A 27,972-nucleotide genomic window follows, 5' to 3' on the forward strand; every position below is an offset into this window, starting at 1 on the left:
GTTGAAGCGGTTAAAGTACTGTGCCCACCGTACTTGCTTTGGTGACAATTTGCGAGGAGTTTTCAGTGCCTCTAGGTTCTTCTGATCTGTCCATACCTCAAATGGCACCTTGCTTCCTTCTAGATAGTGTCGCCAGTTCAATAGTGCCCACCTAATTGCGAAGGCCTCTTTCTCCCAGATTGCCCATCTTCGCTTGCTCTCAGTGAATTTCTTAGAGGTGTAGGCACAGGGTTGCAGGATCCCATTTTTGTTCTTTTGAAGTAACACTGCTCGAACCGCCACATCGCTGGCATCGGCTTGAATCACAAAGGGTTCCCCTGGGCAGGGGTGATTTAGAACCGGTTCAGCGGCAAATAGTCTCTTTAAATTCTCAAAAGCTGTTTGACAGCTCATTGTCCATGCTAGTGGTTGGCCCAGTCATGGCTTCCCTCCTCCTTTGCCTGTTTTGAGTAGTTCTGTAAGAGGAAGAGCAATCTCGGCAAAAGAAGGGATGAATTGACGATAAAGTTGGCAAAACCCAGAAAGCTCTGGAGCTGTTTGCGAGTCCTTGGGGGCTGCCATTCGATTATAGTTTTCACCTTGGCCGGATCCATTTCAATACCCTCATTGGAAATTCGGTAGCCAAGATAGTCTAATTGGGTTTGGTGAAATTCACATTTTGACAATTTGACATAAAGCTTGGCATTCAATAGTTTCTTTAACACTTCTCTCACTAGCTTTATGTGATCATTCATATTTGTGCTGTATATCAGGATATCATCAAGATACACCAAAACCCCTTTGTACAAGTGATCATGTAGAACCTCATTAATCAACTGCATAAATACAGCTGGGGCCCCCTGTAGTCCAAATGGCATGACTTTGAACTGATAGCTCCCCATTGGACAGTTGAAGGCAGTTTTCCACTCGTCTCCCTCTTTTATTCTCACCCGGTAGTATGCCTCTCTTAGGTCTAACTTAGTGAAGACACTCCCCTTAGCCAGATGGGTCAATAAATCCTTTAGAAGGGGGAGGGGGTATTTATTTTCCACACTTACAGCATTGAGTCCCTTGTAGTCTACGCAGAGACAAAGAGACCCATCTTTTTTCTCTTTGAACAACACAGGGGCTCCCATGGAAGATTTGGCCCGTTCAATAAACCCCCTCGCTAGGTTCTTGTTCACATATCGCTGCATCTCCTCCATTTCGAGGGGAGACATAGCATACATCCTCGGACGTGGGAGTTTGGCTCTGGGCACCAGTTCGATGGAGCAGTCATTGGGTCTGTGAGGGGGTAGGGCATCACATTCTTTTTCACTGAACACCTCAGCCAGGTCCAAGTATTCTTTGGGGATGACTGGTTCACCTGGAGTCAGTGAGGCGGCCATGTGCGCTCGCTCATTGGGTGGCCTAAGATGCCCAGTAGCATCTGTTGAATCAATGGGGGGATCAGGACCTATAGGTAGTCTCACAATTCTCATTCCTTTCTCCCACCAGATAAACGGCTTCTATTTGTCCAACCAGGCTAGTCCTAGGATCACTGCCTCGGTCATTTTTGGAGCCACCAGGAAACGAATAAACTCCCAGTGTGCACCTATTTCTAGGCGTAAGGGCTCAGTTAATTGTGTAATAAGAGTCCCTCCCATCAGGGAGCCATTGGCTTGCTCAAATCTCATCGGTTTGGAAAGCTGTTTTGCCCTTATGCCCATTTTCATGGCAAACGCCAGACTAATAATGCAGCGGGTACATCCCGAATCAATTAGTACGTTTAAGTCTATTTGTGCCCCAGACTTAGGGATTATAAGTTTGGCGGCCAGTGAAAAAGGCAGGAGTTGTCGACTCACCATTGGGTCGTTTTCTCCTTCATCGTCGCTATCAAAGAAGGTAAGAGCAGGGGCAGGTCTACCTGGAGTCTTGGCATCCTCCTGTGTGTGAGGTGTAAACTGGGCAACTGGTTTTTGCGTGAGTCGATTGGATTTTTCTCTTGTTAGCCGCTGAGCAGGTTTCTTTTGCATTGCCGGTCCTGGCTTCTGTACCACCCCAAGACATTGCAAGGCCTCTATTAGCTGTGGTAAGTTCAGAGGACATGGATCAGCCACTTGCTGGGAAACCCAATTTCCCCTTTGCTGCAGAAGATTCAGACTGGGATTCTCTCTCTCAGGGCTGGAGCCCATGGCAGGAACATTTGCAATAGAAGGGCTGTAGGTTTCACTTTGTAGGAACTGATCTCTGTTTTTCATTTCTAAGTTTTGAAATCTTTCCAATGACTCACCCATAACTGTGTTATCTGTCCATTCTGCTTTTGAAGTCTTCGCTCTCAGCTGGGAAATCTGCCAAATTTCTCTCTCCCCCGGCTTGCTGGCTGTCACTTTCCCCCCCGGGGAAACTGTTGCAGCTACGGGGCTGGTCTCAGGCAATCTTTCTTTCTCCATAATGAGATCTTCCCCGAAACTTTGCCAGCTCTTCTCAGGCATAGAGGCAGCTGATGGAATTCGGGACGCAGATCGTTTGAAAAGAGTGTTGGATTCTGGCATGATGTCACAGGTTCCGACTAATGAAGCACTTCAAAGAACTTTCAGGCATGTTTCCTAAAGTCTTTATTTGCAGAGCTACAATTTTGCCGGTCACCATGATGGACGGGTTGATGCCAGAATCTAATTTCCTGTCGCTGGCATCAACCTTTTCTTGCTAAACCCCTCCCTTGTCTTGCAGTCACAAGTCACATTATCCAATTAGTGTGAAGGTCAAAAGTTTACTTCCTCTTTCTTTCCCGGGCTTTTTCTCCCCCCCACTCTAAGCTGTGTATTAACCCAGTAATTACTAGACAGTTTTGCATATTGTCAAAGCAAGAATATACAGTATTTGCAGCATTGACACATTCTTTATATGTTTTAGCCTCCAGGCCTTTAATTATCTTAGTTGCTCTCCTCGGAATTTTTTCCAAACTCTCAATAGAATAGAATAGAATAGAATAGAATAGAGCTGGAAAGGACCTTGCAGGTCTTCTAGTCCAGCCTCCTGCTCAAGCAGGAAAACCTATATCATCTCAGACAAGTGATACTCTAGCCTCTTCTTAAAAATCTCCAGTGATGGAGCGCCCACGATTTCTGGAGGCAAGCTGTTCCACTAATTAATTGTCCTCACTGTCAGGAAGTTTCTCCTTAATTCCAGGTTGCTTCTCTCTTTGATCAGTTTCCAACCATTGTTTCTTGTCTTGCCCTCGGGTGCTTTGGTGAATAATGTGACCCCCTCTTCTTGGTGGCAGCCCCTCAAATACTGGAATACTGGTATCATGTCTCCCCATTTCTTCCTTACTTTGGACTAGCCAAACCCAAGTCCTGTAGCCGTTCTCTGTATGCTTTAGTCTCCAGGCCTTTGATCATCTTATTTGCTCTTCTCTGAATTTTTTTTCCAAACAAGCAACACTTTTTTGTGACATGGTGACTAAAATTGGCTGCAGTATTCCAGGTGTGGCTTTACTATGGTTTTATAAAGCGGTTCTAATACCTCGCGTGATCTTGATTCTATGCCTCTGTTTATACAACACAGGATTATATTGGCTTTTTTGGCTGCTGCTGCACACTGCTGGCTCATGGTTAAGTGATCGTCCACTAGGACTCCAAAGTCCCTCTCACAGTTACTGTTTTAAGTTAGGTCTCGCCCAATCTGTACTTGTACTTTTGATTTTTCCTGCTTAAATATAAAACTTTGCTTTTTTCCACATTGAAACTCATTTTTTTGGATAGGGCCCATTGTTCAAGTTTGTCAAGATCTTTTTGGATCCTGAGTTTGTCTTCTGTGGTGTTGGCTACTTCTGTCAGTTTGGTGTCATTTGCAGTTCCCCTTCAATTCTCTCATCTAAGTCATTGATGAAGATATTGAAGAGTACTGGGCCTAAGATGCAACCTTGTGGTACCCCACTGCTTACTTCTCTCCATGTGGATGTAGTGTTGTTGAAGACTACTCATTGAGTACGGTTTGCCAGCCAGCTACAAATCCATCTGGTGGACTGATGGACTTTAAATTGTTAGGAAATGGCCTTATAACCCTTCCCATATTGATGAGCAGCAACAGTTGCTTCTCCAAGATCATTGCTGATGTCTACTTTTTGACATTGTGTTAACACACATCTCAATGCTGAAGACCAGCAAACTCCTAATACATTGTCTTTTACAGAGGTAGCCGCATTTGCTGATGATCAGTTAACCAAGAACAGCACCTAGCTGCTTAGCCTTTTCATACTTATGGAAATAGTAAGGGTGTACTTGGTTTTCACACATGGCTTCTCTGTTTTGGCTTTTTGTAAAATAAATGATGATATGGTGAAATATGTCATGTGCTATTGTTCATCTGAAGTTGTATTTACCTACTTTTAGGAACTGTTATGGACCAGATGAGTTTTACTGTGTAAAAATATGTAAAACCATAGAATTCAAAGACGATATATTTACTTTTTCACATGACAAGACAACATCTTGCATTGCAACTGAAAAAGTATATCTTGGAGTAGGGAGCATTAGCACAAGCAGCATGGGTAATATGATATTTCTGCTACATTTTTTGCTGTCTCCTAATGAAAGAGCTGACTTGGTAATTATAAATTAAAAATCCACATTGTTAGAATGTATGACTATAAAAAGGGGAGTGCAAAGTAGAGGCTATGAATACTATTATACACATAATGCCTGTGCTTGCTAATCTTTCCAAAATAAGAAGCTTCTTGAATGAGAAGCGAAACGTCTTCAAAGAAAAAACAAGAACGTCCAGTTGCCTCATGAAAAAGCACCTTTGGGCTTTCCAAAAATAAGTATTTCAATATTTTAAAAATATTAGAATCTTCCCACAAGACTAGCTAATTTTCAGTCATTTTTTTCAATACATTTTTATTTCTCTGTCTGGAGAAAATGTAATTTCCATGACATCTTGCAAAATGTGTGTTGCACTTGAAAAGGTTCTGAACCCTAAAATATGCAAATTATCTGTTTTGATATGGTTCCTAAAATATGTACTGGAACTAAAAACAAAACAAAACATAAGGCTCCTTACTTTAAAAAAAAAGCTTCCAGATTTTATTCTGGAATTTGTTATCAAAGTGGGTTTACATATTCCTATTTCACCTTTTTAATAATCCCTAACCCTTCCTCCCTCTCCCAATGGGCCCTGGTCTTACCCCACTTTTGAAATGTGGCTGTACAAAAAGGATTAGTCTAAACTTTATTTAAAATTAAATACTGTCAGTTTGTGTAAAGTTATCAGTTCAAATGGCTTACATAATTTTTACAAATATTTATACTATTCCATTGTTCTTTCATTTTTATTAATGAAAATTCTGTTTCTATTGGAAGCTCTCTCACAGAGGCTTGAGAATAATTATATTTACAACTATAAATGAGTGCTTTGAAAATATTATTCTAGTAAGATATTTTAGAATATCAAATCAATGTTTTGATCATTCTAAGAACCCAATTAAATAGATTCCTTTTTGGGAAGATGTACTTTACAGAATCTGTTTTTTTAAAAAATAACAAACCACACCCATCTTTGCTCATTTAAACCAGGTTTTGGCAACTTACTGATAGTCATACATATAAAAATGAATAATCATTTTGAAATGTAAATTATTAAAATAAAAATAGTATATGGTAGAGGCAAATGAATGATCAAATCAGCGTCTACATGTTAGAAATGTCTCTGGAGTTGAATGATTCTTTGGAAAGGAGCTAAAGGTTTTAACACATCAAAGCTTGAGCTAATCAAGACTTCTCAGTATAAGCATAATCCATACTAAGGAAGCAGACTAAGAATACATGGATTAGCATAGTAATTTAACTTCCCCCTGCTAATCAGCTAAAGCAACCAGAGCATACATATACAATATATTTGTAGAGGCACTATTTTAGAACTCTGAATTAACCAGGTAGCTCACCATATATTTTATGTTAATTCTAAGAGAAAGTGAGAGAGATGCTGAAATGCTGTTAGTTCTTGTATGACAGATTTTGACATGAAGGCTTTATATAAATGATTTCACAATAAGTGAAATGTGTCTGAATATAGCAATATTTCTAAGCACCTAAGTAGTATGATATATATACAGATCATTGTTAGGTTAGAATAGGACTTTGCTTCCTGCTGGAGTGCATTCTAGAAGCTTTTTGTTGAGCTGATGATTAAAGTAGCAGTTATCATTTAACAAGTTATTTTATTATAGTTATAATAGTTTACTATTGTTAGATTCAATGTTATTGAGCAGCAATGTGATATGGATACCAATAATGGAGCCTCCAGGCTTGATGGTAGCCTGAAACCTATTGGAGAAGAGAAAGGGTTTTAGTAGTCAAGGATTATATGACATTGCTGGAGGAAAGCCTTCCTTGAAGTCCAACAATTGATGGTACCTGTTGTGTCCTGAGCCTGCAAAAGCAGGCTCGGGATGTTGCATTGGTCCCGGGCATTCCAAAAGCTGCCCGAGACCAGACAGAGCGGTGCCGGCATTAAGCGCAAGCGCAAGGCGCGAAAACGCTCTGTTCCTATTGGCTGACACTGTACGGGCTTCTGGCCATATAAAAAGGTCTGCGTGCCTTTTGTTTTTTGCTTGGTTGTTGTAGAAGGAGAATAAAGTGTTTGTTCAGCATTGCCATGTGTCTTTATCATTCGCACGTGAACGGAGAACACAACACTGGTGACGAGGATGGGATCCTTTGCAAGCTGAAGGAAAAGATTTAAGGACTTACCCAGGAAGTCCTGAAGAGGGAAGACGGCGTCTGAATCAGTGTCCCAGCCTGCCAGTACAGCGTCGCTGGAGGGTGAGCTCGGCTAAAGGACCCTTTCCCCAAACAGCAGCTTGTAGAGGAAGCGAGTGGTGAAGGTCGTAAAGTTATGATGTCGAAGATTGGCCGCTTGACTGATTTCGATGTCTCCCACCCAGAGAGATGGAATTCCTACATAGTACGGGTGGAGAATTACTTGAAAGTAAATCAGATTACAGAAGATAGCCTGAAGGCAGCAACTCTTTTGTGTGCCTGTGGACAAGACGCTTTTGACATCGCAGAAAATCTGGTGGCCCCAGCACCTCTGGAGTCAGTAACATATGCTGATTTGAAGAAAATGTTGAAGGAACATTTCCAGCCAAAGTTATCCATTATTGCTTGGAGGCACACGTTCGAGCAGAGAGATCAGAGGCCGGGTGAATCTGCTGCGGACTTTATTGCGGCCTTAAAGCAAGCAGCCAGACCTTGTGAGTTTAAGGATCTGGAAGAGATGCTGCGAGATCATTTTGTCTGTGGTTTAAGGAGCAGAGACTTACAACAAAAGATTTTTGCAAAAGAAGATGTCTCCTTCCAAGATGCGTTGTGAGAGGTGGCAGCAGAGGAAGCAGCAGGCGGGGCTGTGAAGGCCTTGTGCCTCGCCAGGAATCCTCCAGAAACAGCTACCGTCCATCAAGAGGACGCTCGAGAAGGATCAGAAGTGGATCCTGAAGAGGAGGTCGACAGACTTCACCAGCCAGCTGAGAGGAGGCAGAAGGGATGTCCAGTCAAGGCCCCAGCAACTCTTCAATGCTTCGGGTGCGGAGGACGCCACAAGCGAGCTGACTGCAGGTTTCGCTCTGCCATTTGCAGGGCGTGTGGCAGGCAGGGCCACATTGCATCCGTCTGTTTGGGTTGCCAGAAGGTTCAACCTCGGGAAGAATTGCTTCAGAAAGGTATCAGGGTCCCCAGCCAAAACAGGGTGGGTTTCTGCGCATTGCACAGGAGCATTCTAAGAACAGGGACACACAAGCCCCTTAAAAAGAAACTTTCCATTAATGTAAGGTTGCAAGGGGTTTCTTTACTGATGGAGTTGGACACTGGGTCCGCTCTTTCCATTGTTTCCATTAATACTTTTAAAAGGATTTGCAGCAGTAGTGGCCTTCGAGTTAAACTCAGGCCATCGAATCTAATACTCACTGATTTTCAAAATTCTATGGTGTGTGTTAAGGGGGAGGCCACCCTTAAGGTACAGTATAAGGATTTTGAAGGTTCCCTAAATGTGGTGGTTGTTGGGGGTGAATGTACAAGTCTTATTGGACTCGATTGGTTCGAGGCTCTGGGAATCCAGGTAACTGGGCTGCACAGCTTGCAAACGCTGAGCCTTGCAGAGGTTTGCAAGGAGTTTGCAGATGTGTTTAGTTCAGAGCTAGATCCTACAAGGGGCCTCCCATTTCGCTGCGGTTAGACCCAACCATCACGCCCATCAGGGTTAAGCCTAGGAGGGTACCTTTTGCCCTCAAAGGTAAGATTGATGCTGAGCTGGAGAAATTGCTCCAGCAGGGCATTCTAGAACCTGTGGATTCTAGTCCATGGGAAACCCCCGTAGTAACTCCTCTAAAGGCTAATGGGGACATACATATATGTGCAGACTATAAGTGCACACTGAATAAGATGCTGCAACAGCACACTTATCCAGTGCCTGTGGTAAGTCACATTCTGGCCATCCTCAAGGGGGGGCGCATTTTTGCAAAGCTTAACCTGGCGCAGGCCTATCAACAGCTACCTGTTGATGAGGCAGCTGCAGAGGCCCAGACTATTGTAACTCACAGGGGGGCCTTCAAGATCAAGAGACTGCAATTTGGGGTAAATGTAGCTCCTGGCATATTCCAAAGTGTCATGGAGAGCACACTTCGAGGTATTCCTGGGGTCTGTCCCTACTTCGATGACATCCTCATTGCTGGGGAGTCATCTCAAAATTTAGCAGAAAGATTAAGGGCCGTCTTGCTTCGTTTTCGAAAAGCAGGCCTTAAACTAAAGAAAGATAAATGTAAGATAGGAGTCACTTCTACTGACTTCTTAGGATTCAGGATTGATACTCAAGGCATTCACTCTGCTGAAACTAAATTGCAAGCTATCCAGCAGGGCCCAAGCCCTAAGTGAGCTGCAAGCCTTCTTGGAGCTATTAAATTTTTACCATGCATTTCTCCCACATAAAGCTGCAGTGGCGGAGCCATTACACAGGCTCTTAGAAAAGCAGGCTTCTTGGCAGTGGACTAAAGTCCGTGACAAGAGCTTCAATGAGGTTAAGGCCTTGCTCACTTCTAATGCTGTTTTAGCGCATTTCAATGAGCAACTGCCTGTTTGCATTGCATGTGATGCATCTCCTTATGGGGTGGGAGCAGTACTTAGCCATCTGAAGGCTGATGGGACACAAGTCCCTGTGGCCTATTATTCAAGGACTCTGTCATCTGCAGAGCGGAATTATGCTCAAATTGACAGAGAAGCCTTGGCCATATTGGCTGGCATTAAGAAATTTCATGATTTCTTATACAGCCGCCATTTCATGGTCTATACTGACCATAAGCCTCTGCTGGGTTTGTTTACCACTAACAAACAGACCCACATATTATTTCTCCTCGTATGCTGAGATGGTCCGTTTTCCTGTCAGCATATGACTATACATTAGTTCACAAACCAGGAAAAGAAATGGGTCATGCAGATGGCCTGAGCAGATTACCCCTGAACCAAGTGGAGCCAGATCCTGCTCCAGCCATTAATATTCTTTCCATTCAGGAGTTGCCACCTACCATCTTTGGTAGCCTGGGCTCGATAAAGCCATCGAGGCCCAGGTGCACATGTGCCACGTGTGCCAACAGTCTCGGCCTGAAATGCCTCAGGACCCAGTACATAGGTGGGAGGAAACTCAAACCCCATGGTCTAGGGTGCATATAGATTATGCTGGGCCCTTTCAGGGGAAATTCTTCTGGTTGTTGTTGATAGCCATTCTAAGTGGCTAGAGGTTCTTCCTGTTTCCTCCACTACTACTGCCAGGACCATCCAGGTGTTGAGAGGAATTTTTGCATCACACGGTCTTCCAGATGTACTGGTTTCTGATAATGGCCCTCAATTTACGTCTTCTGAGTTCCATGCTTTTCTTCAGGCCAACCTGATCCGGCATGCACCATCGGCTCCCTTCCATCCATCCTCCAACGGACTGGCAGAGAGAATGGTGTGCACCACCAAAGATGCTCTCAAGAAACTGACTTACGATAACTGGCATCACAGGTTAGCAGATTTCCTTCTTGCACACCACACCACACCATGCACAGCCACAGGGAAGAGCCCTGCAGAACTCCGCTGGGGTCGCCGCCTCATCACTAAATTGGACAGGCTGCACCCTGACCGGGTGGCTTCACAGGTGTCACAACCGCGGGCACCTAGGAGACTCCAGGTGGGCAATCCAGTTTGGGCAAGAAACTATGGGCCTGGACATCTCTGGGTCACAGCTGTGGTCTGCAAAGTCTCTGGGCCGTTGTCATACGAAGTTGCCTTGGGTGAAGGACGCGTTCTTCGCAGACACATAGACCAACTGCATTGGAGACTGGACTCTCACCCTTCCGCTCCTGGCTCTGCTCTGGGGGGGGGAGGAGGACCATAATATGCATTCTGGGTCATAGTTTCCCAGGCCTAATAGGCCCTCACTAGCTGCTACTGAGGCTGTTTGGGATTCATCCCAAGGTTCCGCAAGTGCTCCAAACAGGAATTAACTGGATAGGGGGTCATCCCACACATCCATAATTACTCCAGACAGGGAGTTACACAGGGGGTATCCACAGTATTCACATATGTCAGATAGTGCTCCAGACAGGGAGACTGATCGGGGGTATCCACACAAATCACAAGCAGCAAGAGAAAAGGAATTCCACTAGGGGTGCTTGCCTAATTCCGCAATTGCTTCCAAAAGGAAGTCACCAGCAAAGGGGGTTGCCATGGAGGCAACTCCTGACTCTGGCACCTCAGGCATGTGCTTGGGGGCCACAGAGTACTGGAGCACTTCCGCTACCCAGCCCTCTCCATCTGCTGGCCTTGGGCTCGAGGGACAGTGTTCCCAAGAGGGGTCCATTGTGGATTCGGGGACTTCCACCCCTCCAAGGTATGCTGGTTTGGACTTAGAGGGTCCAGCCAGCCAGCAACTGGGTATTTGGGGCAGCAAAGTCCTGGCCTGCCTAGCCTGGTAGGCAAGCAGGTAGGCCAGGCTAGGCAGGGTCACCTGGGGATTTAGGGCAGCAACATCCTGGCCTGCCTAGCCTGGTAGGCAAGCAGGTGGGCCAGGCAATCTCTCCGGGCATTAGAAGGTCGCAGTGGGCCAAGTGCTCACCCAAACATCTGAGAGACTTTGTGAAGTTGCTGTCAAATCATGAGAGACCTGTGCATGAGGCCCCTGAGTAACAGGAGTAACTCGTGGGTAGATTATTTTGTATTATTTTTTGACTTGGATACATTTATTATATTAATAAATATTGAAGGGGGTTTGCCTGAGTGCAAACTCAAGTATTCCACACTCCTTGCATTTGAATAATGCAACTGTATGCCACTCTTCCCAATGCATGATGTACATGTGTGTATGTGAAGTATGTTCTATCTCGGGGGGGGGGGTTGTGTCCTGAGCCTGCAAAAGCAGGCTTGGGATGTTGCATTGGTCCCGGGCATTTCAAAAGCTGCCCGGGACTAGACAGAGCGGCGCCAGCCTTGTGCGCGAAAACGCTCTGTTCCTATTGGCTGACACTGTACGGGCTTCTGGCCATATAAAAAGACCTGCGTGCCTTTTGTTTTTTGCTTGGTTGTTGTAGAAGGAGAATAAAGTGTTTGTTCAGCATCGTCATGTGTCTTCATCATTCGCTCGCGAACGAAGAACACAACAGTACCCATGACAAAAGAGAATGCCTATGCTGTACAAAGTTATATCAAATTGGAACATGAAAATTAGAGGCATGTCCCTTGGGAAATTTGAAATTATAAAAGATAAATGATTGACTTACAGCCTAAATGTTGGAGATGTGGATGTCTGGATGCTACTTATTACCATATCTGGTGGTCGTGTAAAAATATAAAAGCTTTTTGGATTAAGATATGGTGGAATATTCAAAGAATTTTTAGAAGGAGGGTAAAATTTACCCCACAATTGTTTTTGTTAGGCATTGTTATTGATTGTGATATCAAGGAGATTACATTGATGTTAAATTTAATTATAGCCGCTAGGTTGTTAGTAGGGCAATGTTGGAATCTTTGCCTACTTTGCAAGAGTGGTTTCTCAAAGTTTCTTACTTGGCGGAAATGGCAAAGATTTCGGCTTTCTTGAAGGATCAATCGCAAGAGAAGTATGTTGCGGTATGGAAAAAATGGATAGATTTTATACAACATAAGTTAGATATAAAAAATATTATTTAGTTTTTTAATAATTTATATTTTTTCTCTTCCTCTATTTTTTTCCTTGTTAAACATTTATTTTTTGTTTTTTTATACATATTATAAGAACGTCCTGCCGGCGTGTGAAGCAAACGATCCACCAGGTACGTTGCGGTAGTCAACAAAGGTTTATTTCTCCGTTGAAAACAAAACCAGCTCTGGGACACACCCCTTCCCCGCGTCCTAAATAACCCGATCACCACACCCACTGTGTACGCCCCAATCACCCTGATTATCCCCGTAGATTACAGCCCCCACCTGTACCGCGCCTCCACCCCGCCCCCCTTCCCAGCAACCACAACTTGTCAGACCCAGCATCCTATATTGGTATGTCCATCTTGCATAATGCCGGTCTATCCCGTTCTCTCCGTCGGCATGGTAATTAGTCACATGGGCCGTTCGTCACTGTGTAAGCGCCAGCAGCAGTTCATTCACGTCGCCGGTGCTCGGCTCCCACAGGGCTGCTTGGAGCGCTGTACGGAGATTCGGGTACCGTGCATCTTCCACATGCAGGTAGGTCTCACGCTGGGTCTGACATTCGGCTCCCCCTCACCATAGAGCCCCCTGAAATGGAACATGAACAATTACGTCTATTATCTAGCCATCGTGGGCGTATCACCTATCCCCCGGCCCCTTAGCTTGTGTGGCCACATCCTGTGATATCGACGGGTGAGGGCAGGGGCGAAAACATCCTCCTCCCGTACCCAGGATGCCTCAGATAAGGGGTATCCCTTCCATAACACCAGGTAATACAGGGTGCCCCTCCGCCACCGAGAATCTAGTATGTCTTGTACCTCATACCTTCCCGGGGCAATGGGTCCTGGGGGAGGTTTGTTGTGGGTGTCCCCCTCTACAGGCTTCAACAAACTCACATGGAACACTGGGTGTATCTTACCAAGCAATTCCGGCAACTGAAGCTGCACCGTAACAGGGTTGATGATGCGTACTATGCGGAAGGGCCCAATATATTTTGGCGCTAGCTTCTTGCATGGTACCTGTAACTTAACATATTTGGTTGATAGGTACACCCGATCACCCACTCTTAGTTGCATTGGTAGTCTACGACCCTTGTCAGCCTGCTCTTTCGCTATCCTTTCCGCTTGCTGTAAGGCCTTTTTTACTGTACCCCACACCTGGCCTGCACGGGCCATCCAGTCTCCAGGCTGTAGGTTCAAGTCTCCCGGCGCCTCGCCCCCAGGCAGCGTAACTGGGTCGTAGCCGTAAACTACTTGAAATGGGGTCAACCCGGTGCTTTTATGTACTGCGTTGTTATACGCTAACTCTGCGAACGGCACGAAATCTATCCAATCCGACTGCTGGTAAGATACATACGATCGCAGATATCGTGAAATCGCTGCGTTAGCCCGTTCCGCCGCCCCATTGGTACAAGGATGGTATGCGGAACTCAGTCCTTGTGTGGTTCCGATGCTCGCAAGGAATTGACGCCAGAACTGGGCTGTGAACTGGACGCCCCGGTCGGAAATAATTCGACGGGGCGCCCCATGTAATCGATAAATATGTTGCACGAACAGTTTTGCTAACTTCCTCGCAGACGGCAACCCCTTGCAGGGAACAAAGTGTGCTTGTTTCGAGAACAAATCAACAACCATCCATATGACCGTGTAACCCCTGACGTTTGGTAACTCAACGAGGAAATCCATCCCGATGTCCTGCCAGGGCCGAGCTGGGTTAGACACCGATTGTAACAGTCCCATCGGTCTCTTCGGTACCACTTTAGCTTGTGCGCAAATATGGCATTCCTTGACATACCGCTCAATATCCTTCCGTAGGCTAGGCCACCAGAACCGGCGTCTCGCCAGGTGGAGCGTCTTTACAAATCCAAAATGACCTGCCACCTTGGAGTCGTGACATTGGTGAAATACCCGATGACGCAATTCCGAGGGGATGTATAACCTATTCCGATACCAGGCCAATCCATCACGATGGGTTAACAATCCGGGATTCGCCTGCAACCAGGGATCGGTCAACAATACTGACTGCAATTCCTCCTCCAACGTTACCACTTTTGCACATCCCTCCGTCTGCGCGGGATCCATACTACATATTGGCATAATAGTTTGGATCACCTGTTCCTTTTTACTATCATATTGTGGTAGCCGTGAGAGCGCATCTGCTAAGAAGTTCTTCCCTCTGGGTACTACCTTCAGGCTAAATCTGAAACGCTGAAAATACTGTGCCCATCGAACGTGTTTTGGCGCCAATCTCCTTGGCGTCTGGAGGGCCATTAGGTTCCGGTGGTCCGTCCACACCTCGAAGGGGTGCTGTGCACCTTCCAATAAGTGGCGCCAGGTGGATAATGCCCATTTTATTGCAAATGCCTCCTTCTCCCACACCGCCCACCGTTGCTCTGGGTCGGTAAATTTTTTGGAGGTGTATGCGCACGGTTGCAAGTCGCCCTGTCCATTACGTTGCATCAAAAGCGCTCCGACGGCCACATCACTGGCGTCGGCTTGCACCACATATGGTCTACTCGGGTCGGGGTGTAATAACACTGGTTCCTTTGCAAATAGTCGTTTTAGCGACTCAAAGGCCCGTTGACAGTCCACAGTCCAATCTAATGCTTGTTTAGGGTGAGGTTTGCCAGTTGTGGTTTTGGTGCGTAACAGTTGGGTTAATGGTAGGGCCACGTCGGCGAACGAGGGGATGAACTGTCGGTAGAAATTGGCAAACCCCAAGAATCTCTGCAGTTGACGCCGGGTCCTTGGGGCCTGCCATTCTAAAACACTGCGAACTTTACTAGGATCCATTTCTATCCCTGTAGCGGAGACTCTGAACCCTAAATAATCAATCCGAGTCTTGTGAAACTCGCACTTCGACAATTTACAGTATAAATTGGCATCCAGTAATTTTCGCAGTACTGTCCGTACTAATTGCACATGCTCTTCCAACGTCTGTGAGTAGATCAGTATGTCATCCAGATATACAAGGACACCTCTATATAGATGGTCATGCAACACTTCGTTGATCAGTTGCATAAATACAGCCGGCGCTCCTTGTAATCCGAAAGGCATCACCTTGAATTGGTAGCTACCCAGGGGACAGTTGAACGCTGTTTTCCACTCATCCCCTTCCTTGATGCGTACCCTATAGTATGCCTCACGGAGGTCTAGTTTTGTAAAGATTTTCCCAGCTGCCAAATGGGTAAGTAGGTCTTTCATAAGTGGCAGGGGATAAACCTGGTCTATGCACACAGCGTTCAGGCCTCGGAAGTCTACACACAATCGCAATCCCCTGTCCTTTTTCCCCTGGAATATGACTGGGGCTGCTATCCTCGAACGTGCTGGCTCTATAAAGCCCCTAGCCAAGTTCTTATCAATGTACTTTCTCAATTCTTGCAATTCTGCAAATGTCATAGGGTACATTCTGGGTTTAGGCAGCTTGGCCCCAGGAGCGAGTTCGATTGCACAATCTGTCCATCGGTGAGGTGGCAAACAGTCACACTCCCGTTCGCTGAACACAGCCGCGAGGTCATCATATACCCGTGGATATCGAACCTCGCCCTTCTCCTGTACCGGTTTTGAGAAGTTTAACTCCTTACCCCTAGTCTGGTCATCCGGCGGCCGCGGTTGAGGACCCACTGCTAGCCTTAGGTGTCTGGATCCCTCCGCCCACCAGATTGTTGGTGTCCACTTATCCATCCACGCTAATCCCAGAATGACAGACTCGGACATAGTGGGAACAACTATGAAGCGTATAAGTTCCCAATGACCCCCTATATCCATTCTAACAGGTTCCGTCACCAATGTCATCCAGTGTTCCCTCCAGCCGGCGAAACTGGGTGCCAGCCGCCGCCCCCTACCATCCTCTGGGAGACCTGCGGCTGAACCGAGCCACCATTCGCCTTCTGCTAGCGTAGGCTTGCGCCGTCTGGTTCCTGGATCCACAGCCGCAGGGACACGTCCCCTCTCTTTCGGGCGCACCGCCGGCTGCTCCTCTCCCTCAACTCCAGCGTCCGGGCTCTCCAACTGCTCGTCGGCCTCTGTAGGCTCCTCGCCAATAATCGGGTCCACCTCCTGTGTACCCTCGGCCATAGCTCCGCAGCACCAGCCGTCCGCGCGAGGGGTGAGAAGTGTGAGAGCTGGTTTACTATAAGAACGTCCTGCCGGCGTGTGAAGCAAACGATCCACCAGGTACGTTGCGGTAGTCAACAAAGGTTTATTTCTCCGTTGAAAACAAAACCAGCTCTGGGACACACCCCTTCCCCACGTCCTAAATAACCTGATCACCACACCCACTGTGTACGCCCCAATCACCCTGATTATCCCCGTAGATTACAGCCCCCACCTGTACCGCGCCTCCACCCCACCCCCCTTCCCAGCAACCACAACTTGTCAGACCCAGCGTCCTATATTGGTATGTCCATCTTGCATAATGCCGGTCTATCCCGTTCTCTCCGTCGGCATGGTAATTAGTCACATGGGCCGTTCGTTACTGTGTAAGCGCCGGCAGCAGTTCATTCACGTCGCCGGTGCTCGGCTCCCACAGGGCTGCTTGGAGCGCTGTACGGAGATTTGGGTACCGTGCATCTTCCACACGCAGGTAGGTCTCACGCTGGGTCTGACACATATACTATTGTTAATTATTTTATAATTTTTCTAATTAATGTATTTAGATTTTTAGCTAATGCTAGACTCATTTATGGTTTATATTTTTTTTTCTTAAGATTTTTTGGTCAAATTTTAATTAAGCCTATATTCAGCTCTGGGAAGATCGGGGGTGGGTGGGAGGGTTGGGGAGGTGGGGGGGAAGATTGTTTTGTTTTTGTTTTTGTAAAATTTTAAAAATTTAATAAAAATTATCTTTTAAAAAAAAAGATAAATGATTAGACTGAACATAGACAACCTTGGCATCAGTGAGTTATACTGGACAGGCAGTGGTCATTTCAAATCAGATGAATTTATGATTTATTTTTCTGGAAATGTGTTTATTTGTGTCAGAAGCATCACAATTAAAATAAGGTGTACTATATGACATAACATTTAAAATATAAAATATATGATTAAAATATGTACAAATTAAACTGTGAGAGGGATCTCGAGTCCTAATGGACAATCACTTAAATATAAGCAAGCAGTCTGCTGCAGCTGCCAAAAAAGCCATCACAGTGCTGGGCTGCATTAACAAAGGGATAGAATCAAGATCACGTGAAGTGTTAATACCACTTTACAGTGCCTTGGTAAGGCCACACTTGGAATACTGCATCCAGTTTTGGTCACCACAATGTAAAAAAGATGTTGAGACTTTAGAAAGAGTACAGAGAAGAGCAACAAAGAAGATTAGGGGACTGGAGGCTAAAACATATAAGGAATGGTTGTTGGAATTGAGTATGTCTAGTTTAATGAAGAGAAGGATGAGGGATGACATGATAGCAGTGTTCCAATATCTCAGGGGCTGCCACATAGAAGAGGGAATCAAGCTATTCTCCAAAGCACATGAAGGCAGGACAAGAAGCAATGGATGGAAACTAACCAAAGAAAGAAGCAACCTAGAAATAAGGAGAAATTTTCTGACAGTTAGAACAATTAATCAGTGGAACAACCTGCCTCCAGAAGCTGTGAATGCTCCAACAGTAGTGGTGGCGAACCTATGGCACGCGTGCCAGAGGCGGCACGCAGAGCCCTCTCTGTGGGCATGCACCATCGCCCCAGCACACTTGGTCTCTAAAAGTTCACCATCACTGGCCTAAGGCCAGCCAGCCTGGAGCCGCCATTGGGGAGTCCACCATCCCACCCACCAGAGACCCCCTGGATCTTTCCCAATCCTGCCCGGCTCCCACAGGTATTCCTCCCCATAAGCAACATCGAGGTGGCCATACCCACCCCGGCCATGCCCACCCAATCTGCCATGACTACTACAGCCACACCCATCCAGTGGCCATGCCCACCCAGTCTGCCAAGCCCACTGTAGCTGCGCCCGCCGAGTGGGCCTCACCCAGCGATACATAAGTGGGTTTTGGGTTGCAGTTTGGGCACTCGGTCTCTAAAAGGTTTGCCATCACTGGTATAGGGTTTCCTGCCTGAACAGGGGGTTGGGCTAGATGACCTCCAAGGTCCCTTCCAACATAACAACAACAAAAACAACAATAACAACAACCCCATTTGTTCAGAATGTCTTTGAATCTTGTTGTACCCATGTCCAGTCTATTCAATGATTTCCATACTTCCTAGCTTTCAGCAGACCCATGTGCCAGCTCCTCTGTTTATTCCATTCTTTGGTTGGTTCTTTGTAGCCTAAGTCAACTCTGCTTTCAAATTCTTCAAAATCTTCCTTTGACCTAAGGAAGATTTTCCTGGAATTTATACTCTGATGAACTGGTTGTAGGCCATGGAAAGGATGTTGTCTGGATATTGATGATTTGAGCCTCTCTCTGTATGCTCTTGCTTTTCTGGAAATGACATTATCAGATGAAAATAAGTTGCATTCTACGTAAGCAAACAATTGGCTAAATGTGTTGAGAATCACAGAGCCTACAATGATCACATATATCTATCCAAATTTGAGGCAAGCCACTCAATATTACCATGCCAGAAATCTAAGCTCCAACTGTCAAATCAAATGATGATGAAATTGAACTTTTTTACAGTGAGCTCAAAGTGCACTCGAGCAAATAACAAAAAATGATCTTTTGTATATTATGGGCAATTTCAATGTAAAAATAGGCCAAGAAGAAGTTGCAAAATAGTAGGCAAGTTTGGACTAAGTCAGGGGTAGGCAACCGAAAACACTCAAAGAGCCATATCTTTCCTGGCTAGTCACCCAAGGTGGATCCAAGTAAAGTGAATTCATTCTTAATATAGGAGTTGTTTCTGGATCCTTTTAAAGAGGCACTGGTGTGCCCTCTTCTCAAGAAGCCAACACTAGATGCCTCCATTCTGCACAATTTTCATACAATCTATCAACTTTCCTTTTTAGGCAAGGTCATTGAGAAGATAGCATAGCAACCGCATAGGATCTTGGATGAAACAAAATGTTTGGACTTCTTTCAATTAGGTTTCAGACCCAGATATGGAACAGAAAGAGCATTGGTTGCAATTTTAAATAATCTCTGGCTGGAATGGGATAGAGCTAACTTCTTGGTGGCTTTCAGTAACATCCACTATGACAGTGGTGGTGAACCTATGGCACGCGTGCCACAGGTAGCACGCAGAGCCCTCTCTGTGGGCATGCGTGCTGTCATCCCGCAGGATGAGCCTCCTGCCCACCATCCCACTTGCCAGAGACCCCCTGGATCTCCTCCAACCCTGCCTGGCCCCCACAGGCATCCCTCCCCATGAGCAACATTGAGGTGGCCACACCCACCCAGCACCTGACAGTACATGTGGGTTTTGGGTTGCAGTTTGGGTACAGTCTCTAAAAGGTTGGCCATCACTGCACTATGGTATCATTTTGGGCCAAACTTAGGGGGCTTGGGGGGAGGGCACAGTTTTGTGCTCATTCACCTCTTTCCTCTGAAGCCAGTCCCAAGTGGTATTGATAAGAAATGAGAACTCTGGCCCATGGCCACTGCTTTGCAGGAGGTCAGAGGCCTCGGTGCTCTCTCCTTACCTTTTTAACATTTACATGAAACCACTGGGTGCATTCATCTATCACCATGGGATGGGGTATCATCAGTATATACATTGTGGCTTGGAGGACCTTTGCTCTACGTCAAGCTGTCCACCAGTTACAGACCCTGGATAGACAGACCCTTCTCTCATTCACTTATGTCCTAGTCATCTCCCGCCTGGACTATTGCAATGTGCTAAATAGGAGGCTTTTATTGAAATGTATCTGGAAGCTTCAGCTGATACAGAATGCGGCTATGTGAGCAATTTTGGGTGCCCCAGAGATGCTGCATGTCACATCTCTGTTTAACCAGCTGCACTCTGTGCCACTTTGCTTCTGGGTGCAATTCAAGATGTTCATGATGACCTTTAAAGACCTACACAGCATGAGGCCAGGCTTCCTATGGAACCATCTCCTCCCTATTACCTGTCCCTATTGCCTGTCCCACCCGGTGGGTGAGACAGGAAAAATATATTATGGACCTTGTCAATTAAAGAATTTTGTTTTGTTTTTGTTTTTTAAAAAATATCCCAGCTTTTAATATTAACAAATATAAAATATGCATATGTATATATTATATACATACAATGAAATACATAAAAATAGAAATAATTAAGCATTTTGTGGTAACCATTGAAAGAAATAGACACTGTTTCTCAGAGCTTATTTTTGTTTCCTAAGAACAAAGTAATCCTTGTATTTAAAATGTATCTCCAATTACATTCATTAGATTTTTCCCTAAAATGCCAAATATCGTGAAATTTCTAGTAGGCTGCAAATGACTCAACTGTTTATCTTTCAGTAGAAAAGGAACATACAACACAGCCACAAATATCCAACCACACAAATATCCTTTATAACAGTGGTTCCCAATGTTTTCTATACCCCGCACCCCAAGAATGCTTCTGATATATTCTCGCTGTCAGAATCCAGTTATATTTCCTTTCTATCTATCTTCTCTGATCTAAAACCAATTCTTATCCTTCCCTGGATCCTGCCATACTCCCAATGTGGTGCCTTACACTCGCACCACTTACAAAAGTTCAAAATAATGGCAACGAATTATGCATATACACTATAATTTTGAAAACCCAAGTTGTTGCACCCTCTGGAATATCATCTCACACCCCTGGTTGGGATCCCCTGCTTTATAAAGACTTACTGAACAGCAAACTAAGCCTCTTAACTACTACAGCAAAATAGCAATAGGGACCAACCTATAAAGATATAGAAATACACCTAGGTAGTCTTTCTACCCATTCTTTTTTAAAATACCAATACTATCTCTTACATGTTTGTTCCTCTTGCTGCTGTTTCATTACCTCCTTATTTTCTAAAAGTAGTTTACAAATTAATTTGTGTCCAGTATCAATTTGGGAAAGATCCACAAGTCTTAACAAACTTTAAACAAACAAGATAAAAGAATAGGTCTAAGTGAATGAGAAAATGAACTTCTCCATTTCATAAGGTGTTTTTTTCTTTTTTTTTCTTTATTTAAAATATATTTTATTGGGGTTTTTTTTACATATCACCATCAGTGTTTGGTAAACAGTGAATTGTCTGGGTTTATATTTACAAACAATCAATAATAGTTAGTTTCTATAGTCCATATTCCACCTAGCAGCTTTCCTTGATTTTCTCTTCTTCCAATAATATTCTCTTTTATCAACCTTAAATTAGTACATTTCTTGATAGTTTTAGAAGATAACAATTAAATATCTACAAATATCCTCCACCTCATTATTAAGCTTCTGTTCTAATTAATCATCTAGATCACCTTATCATAGATCCTGTTTTTAGAGTTGTCATTTAAATTTATTTTCCCCTCAATATTCAAAAGAAAACATTTTTACCTGTTAAAATTATTCTTAAAGTTAATTATACTTATATACTGAAGTCTTTTTCCTCATATGAACCATCCCCACTTACATTTTTCATATCTTGAAACAGAAAGAACAATATATTGTATATATTGTTGTCTAAAAAACAATACCTCTCTTAAACTAGAATACATTTATAATCAATGTTTCATTTTTAAGCATATTCAAGTCTTCAAAATCCATTATAGTTAAGTATTTAATACATTTCTCTCATATAAATAATCCCAAACAGTTTTGTGTTTCTCATATCATAAGCAAAAAATACTGTATTGCTTAAGGACCCTATCTCTCCTAAGCTAAGATTAATTTGTATTCAGAATTTTATTTCTTTCACCATATTCAAACAAGTGCTTAGTCTTTAAGTATTCCATCAAAAAAGTCCCATCATCTAATTTCTTAATTCTGGCTTTAGCCCTTTTTTGGGGGGGCAAATGTTTTTCCTAATCAATATGTTCCATTGAACCCCAAAATCTTGCCGTAGTTTTGTAGATGTTGTTGTCGGTACAAAAGATAAGTCAATTAGAGTGTTTTTGTGGGGATATTCCTCAGAAATCTTTTCCTTTTTCTCTCTCTCAGTTTTTCCCATCACCTTTTTTCTCTCAAGTTCTTGGAATCTTGACGTATAGGGTATCTTTTGCATGTCCAGTATTTCCTGGAAGCTTTTTTCCATCTGGATTACATCACAGTTCCTTCCATTATTAAATTGCATCTCCAAGTTTCTTTCCACTAGTTTATGTTCAGTTATCTGCTTTACTTGAGCTCTCTCTTTTTTTGTTTTCTAATCATTTATTTGTTGTGACGTTAAATTGAGAATGTGTTCATTTAAGTTTTCAAATTTATTTTTAATTTCCTCATGGTTTGAAATTAATGTCATTTGTATTTGTTGTAACATAACATACATTTTTCCCTGGGAAGTATTTATTTTTTCTTGATATATTCTTTCTGCAGACCGCTGATGCCCCATAATGACCAAAAATCAAAGTTTTCCTTTTTCTGCCAACTGCTTTAAAGTCACAGTTTAAAAACTATTTATAATCCAGGAAGGTCAATTTTTTTCTAGGTTTTATAGTTTTATAGTTCTCACTTTGTAGATAGTCCACAAAGTTTTTTTCTTTTATTGCAGCTGTTCTTTGTTTAGTTAAAGCTTTGAAGGTCACAATAATAAGTTTTTTCTGGGCTGTTTATTAAGGGCAGTATTTTCATTCACTACTAGATGTCAGCACCAGTTCATTTTTCAGTTTTCAAAACAAATAATTACCATTTATTTCCATCAATAATCTTTTGCCAGGAGAATCATAACATAATCCATCGATTTCATACTTTCCAAGTCTTATATTGATTTCATTTCTGTATAATAAATATTTAATTCGCCGCTTCCGTTTAGAGGAGGGTGGAGTAGAAATCCCCCCCTCACTTTGAAGAATTTTTATTTCTGGGTTTTTGTTTTTGTTTCAGAAAATCAATCAGGTAGAAGAGTAAGTATTCTTACCCAGTTCAATCACACTGTTTACGATCACACTTAATTTAGTACTTTTTGGCTTTGGCTGCATGTAGCTTGGGCAAGACTCACAAATGACACTAGCCTTTCTTCTGCTGATTTCTGAAGAGCTTTCCCTGGACGTCCAAATTGACCACCATCATTCCATGACCAGCAGGGTTTCTCTCCTTCTTTGCCACCTCTTCGGGGTGGCTCTTGGCCCATTTAGAGTCCCCAAAAAGAGAGAAATCAGCCATAGGGCAAGGAACCCTGCAATCCCTCAGCTGTTGCGCTAACTGCGCAAAACCGGAAGCAGTCAATTAAAGAATTTTGACTGGTGGGGCACAAGAAGAGAGCTTTTTCTGCTGTTGCCCCTGCCCTTTGGAATATCATCCTCCCAAAAGTGAAGCAGCCCCCATACTCCTGGCCTTTCATAAAAATTTGAAGATTTAACTACATATTATAACCTTGGGATTAGCTAGTGCCTTGAAGGCCCTCTCCCCGCTCTTTTAACTTTATTCCTGTTTTAACTGCCTCTTATTGAAATATGATATTAAAATATGTTATATTTTTAATCATACACTGCCCAGAGTTGCTCTGAGATGATCAGTTTCTAAGTATGACATATAAATACATTCACATGCTAGATTTTCACTGAATTCCAAGGAGCTGCTTTTGATTGTCTGCCTTTAAAATATCTTAAATATCTAAATATTTAACAAAAAGATAGAATTAATCAGGGCAAAATAATGATGGTCTGTAATAATATGATTGGATTACCCTGTCCAGATTTTTAATATTCTCAAATTACCATTACCCTGAAAATTTAACTCAGATAATTGGGAATTCCCTAGAAGAGCTGGGAAAGTAATGTGGGTGTCTACATTGGACGGAGAAATCAGAAAAAAAAAATCACATATCTTTTTTTCAGGGAGCATACTAAGTGAAGATTTCCAACTTTCCAACCAAATATGTCTTGGAGGCAATCTTTTGAAAGTGGAAGCTGGGATTTTTTTGGAAAGAAACTTAAATAATTGAATAAAAAGCATTTAGCTGATTCTGGAAGAAAGGATATATGTATCATCACAATGATATGATAATACACTTTCCTACGTTGTAGGATTTATTTTTTGTTCTTATTGCCGTGATGTGCATTTCTACATTTTCATTGATAACTTCACACTCCTCTTGTTCTAGGAAATGTGACTACTAGTACATCTGTGTCTCATATGACAAGTGGCATCAGTCTTGTTTCCTTTAACAGTCGACCTGATGGGATGCATCAACGATCCTATTCAGTTTCTAGTGCTGATCAGTGGAATGAGGTGACAGTTATTGCAAATTCTGGTATCAGTAATGGTAAGACAGTGCTCTAATTTTCATTCTATTTTTAATTAGCAGATTTATAATAGTAAAGAAATATGGTTTAAAACTATTGGTACTTAAAAAAACAGCTAGGATGAGATACAAAAAAAAATTGCAAAATAATGCTGCTCAAAATAATTTTTAGAAAACCTGTTACAACTGTGTGTTTTTCCCCATAGAGAATATTTAGATGATCATAGTCTTAAAGAAGACTGAATCGGACTTCCGGTGGATTTTGCGCGCGCGATGGCGGCTACTTTGTAGCCGTCCTCCTGGGTAAGTGTAAGAACTGCTATGAACAGCAGACATCAGCTGTTCAGCGGTTCAAAATCCCCCTCCCGGGCAAAGGGGGGGGCAGAGAGTGTCTGAATAGTGGTAGAGCCTCTTTTGCACCCCCCAAGTCCTTTTTTTGGGGGGTGAAAGGAGTGCTCCCACGGAGTTCAGACTTGTCTCCGCTTCCCAGCTGTTTTTGTCCTCAGGGACAAAACGAGCCGCTGCAAACACCTCCGTGCTTAAAGAGAACTGGTGAGTTTTTTTTTTAAACGGACAGAGCTGAGTAGAGGATTTAGTTTTTGCTTTCTTTGACTTATTTGGATTTTAAGTTTTTAAGACTTGTTTCTATTTTTACTCTCTCTTTTTATTTCTCCTTCTTTGCTGAAAGGGAAAGTAAAATGGCGATCGGCAAATCTCTCGGTGTTTTTTTTTTTTTTTTGGAAGTTAGAATGCTGACCGGCAGGCTTTTTGGTGCTTTTTTTTTTTTTTTTCCTTTCCCTTTTCCTTTTTTATTTTCTTATGATTGGAATGGACTGTTAGAATTATTATTTTTGTTTAATCTTTGTGTTTGTTTTTGGTATCTCTAAGTATTTTTTTTAAAAAAAAAATGGAACGGACCTTTTCTATTTAATTATTTTTTTCTTCTCCCCCTTTTTTTTTCTTTCTCTCTTTTCTTTTTTTCTGAACTCCTTTCCTTTTATTGCAATGACCCCTTTTTGAAGGATTTCCCCCCCTCTTTCTTTTTGAATTCATGGAGTTAACTCCTTTTTTTTGCTTAATTTTTGCAATTTTTAAGGAGGAGTAAAGCTTTTTTAATTCCTTTTCTCTTCTTTTTTTTCCCCCCTTTTTTCTTTTTATTATAATGACCTTCTTTGGAGGGAGTTATGATTTTTGAAGGAATTTTTATAATTTTTTAAGAAGGACTAAAGGGTTTTTTTTTTAAGATGGCTCCAAAGCGTCCAGGGATTTCTACAGCTTCTAAATTAACAGTCTCACCCTCTTCTGGGGGTCAGCTAACAACTATGAAGGATTTGCAAGACATGATGGGAGATGTCATAATTCAAATTAGGGCAGAAATGAAAAAGATTTTAGAGGAAAACAATAAGATCTTGAGACAAGACTTTGTTTTGGCTTTAAAAGGAGTTGCTTCTGTTCTTGAAAAGATGAACTCCCATGTGGAAGAGGTAGATGAAAAAGTGGAGATAATGGAGGGGAAAATTGAAAGTATGGAAAAAGAGATGGAAAATGAAATTCTTATGCTTCAATATGGACAAATGGAATATGCCTTAAGAATCAGGGGCCTGGAAGAGTCTTTGCAAGGAAATTTGAAAGAGATGGTTGCAAAGGACTTTGCATTGATTTTGAATAAAGAAAAAGAGGGAATACTTAGTGAAATTGAAAAATTATTCAGGGTTAATTCTGTGGTGGCAGCACAGAAGAATCTGCCAAGAGATGTGGTAATTTACTTTGGTAAAAAATCTCTACGCAATGAAATTGTGCAAGCCTATTATAAGAAGAGATTTCAAATTGCTTCACAAGATGTTATAATTTTTAAGGAGATCCCATCTAAAATTTTAAGAAGAAGAAAGGAGTTTGCTTTTCTAGCAAATGAACTTAAAAAGAGAAAAATACTATTCAGATGGGATGTCCCGACTGGAATGGTGGTGAACCACCTGGGGACATGTTATAGACTTAATACTGTTTCTCAAGCAAAAGATTTTTATACCTCGGTCCTGGGGGTATGTGTATCGCCATCTATTAAGTTTAAAGCTTTGGAAGAAAAGAATGTAGAATTACAGCTTGAAGAGCCTATATTTATGAAAATTGGGGAACCCTTGTTTGAGAGGCCCCAACAAGTCCAGGTTGAGGAACAGAAGACAACTTGTGCAGCATACAATTGCAAAGAAAAGCAGCAACAGAAGAAGGTCTCTGAATCTCTGGGAGAAGTTAGACCTACAAAGTCTCTGGAGCAATCTTCAAGGGTGGAATTGCTGCCTGAAATGGAAATTGGGAAATTTCAGCTTGAGGGGCACCAACAAGAGAGGAACGGGCAGAGGATAACTTGTACAACTTATAATTGTGAAGATCAACACAAGGAGGAATTCACTGAGGAAGTTTTACAGGTATCGGTCCCTGAGACTTGTGCAACATATAAATGTAAAGAAAAAGTAACATATAAATGTAAAGAGAAAGACCAACAGAAGAAGGAGGTTGAGGAAGTTTCACAGGTACTGATTCCTGAGCTTGTGGGTCAACCAGGACTTACAAACTCTTTGGAGCGATCTTCAAGGGCAGAATTCCACGCATTTTTTTCGATGCTTGCGGGCAAGAGAAACCGATATGGATTGTGCTTATAGTAGATGTAACTGGCTATTAGACAGAAGATTATGGATATTGAATGAAAATTTTAGATAAGAAGTTTGTGTTTATAGTGGGTGCAACTGGTTATCGGACAGAAAATTATGGACATTGAATGAGAACTTTAGACAAGAAGTTTACTATTGAGATTGTGGGAGAAGTAAAACTTACATCGTTTTTGGAAAATGTCTTATGTAATGTCTAAATATGTGTTTTGGGATAATAATATATTTCAGTTTTAAGTTTTAAACCTTTAATGATAATATTGTTTAAACCTGTGTTTTGAAGGGATTATAATTTGTTTATTTCAGTGAGGGGATTCTAATAAATTTGTGTTTTGAAGGGAGTATAATTTGTTTAAGTTCCAAGTAATGCTTAAATTTGGTTTTTAAATATTATTATTAATATTTCTAAGAGAAAATAATTTGTTTAATTAAATGTCTAGATTTGTTTAGGAAAGAAAGTAATGCTTAAATCTGTGTTTTTGGAGGAAGTTTATATAGAATGATGATTGTATTTAGATTTGTTTAGGATTCAAAAGTGTTTCAAGTTTTTAAATATTATTATTAATATCTTTAAGAGAAAATAATTTGTTTAACTAAATGTGTCTAGATTTGTTTAGGATTTTTAAGTTTTTTTTTGGATAGGTGAGAAGATTATGAAGATTGAAGGAAATATGTATTTACTTTAAGTTTTCTAAGAGTATTTAGTTTTGATGGTATAACAAAGGTTTATATATTTATTTTTTTGTATTAGGATAAAGAAAGAGGGAGAAATTAGATTTTACATTATAGGTATAGATATTCAAAGAAAGTAATGTTTAAATTTGCGTTTTTGGAGGGAGTTTATATAGAATGAT

At 42.5% G+C, this 27,972-nt stretch overlaps 1 protein-coding gene across 1 annotated transcript in view; it reads left to right on the forward strand.

Moving 5' to 3' along the window:
* Positions 1-24,803, forward strand: part of LOC120298800 (arf-GAP with GTPase, ANK repeat and PH domain-containing protein 1-like) — a 366,467-nt gene extending 341,664 nt beyond the window's left edge. Inside the window, exon 5 of the mRNA XM_039322842.1 lies at positions 24,315-24,803. Coding sequence (XP_039178776.1) covers positions 24,315-24,493 — 179 coding nt within the window. The 3' untranslated portion in view covers positions 24,494-24,803. The remainder of the gene's footprint in view (positions 1-24,314) is intronic.
* The last annotated feature ends 3,169 nt before the right edge of the window (positions 24,804-27,972 follow it).

The sequence above is a fragment of the Crotalus tigris genome, unplaced genomic scaffold (assembly GCF_016545835.1).
Source record: "Crotalus tigris isolate CLP2741 ecotype Arizona unplaced genomic scaffold, ASM1654583v1 scf7180000024145.622778, whole genome shotgun sequence".
Taxonomy (NCBI): domain Eukaryota; kingdom Metazoa; phylum Chordata; class Lepidosauria; order Squamata; family Viperidae; genus Crotalus; species Crotalus tigris.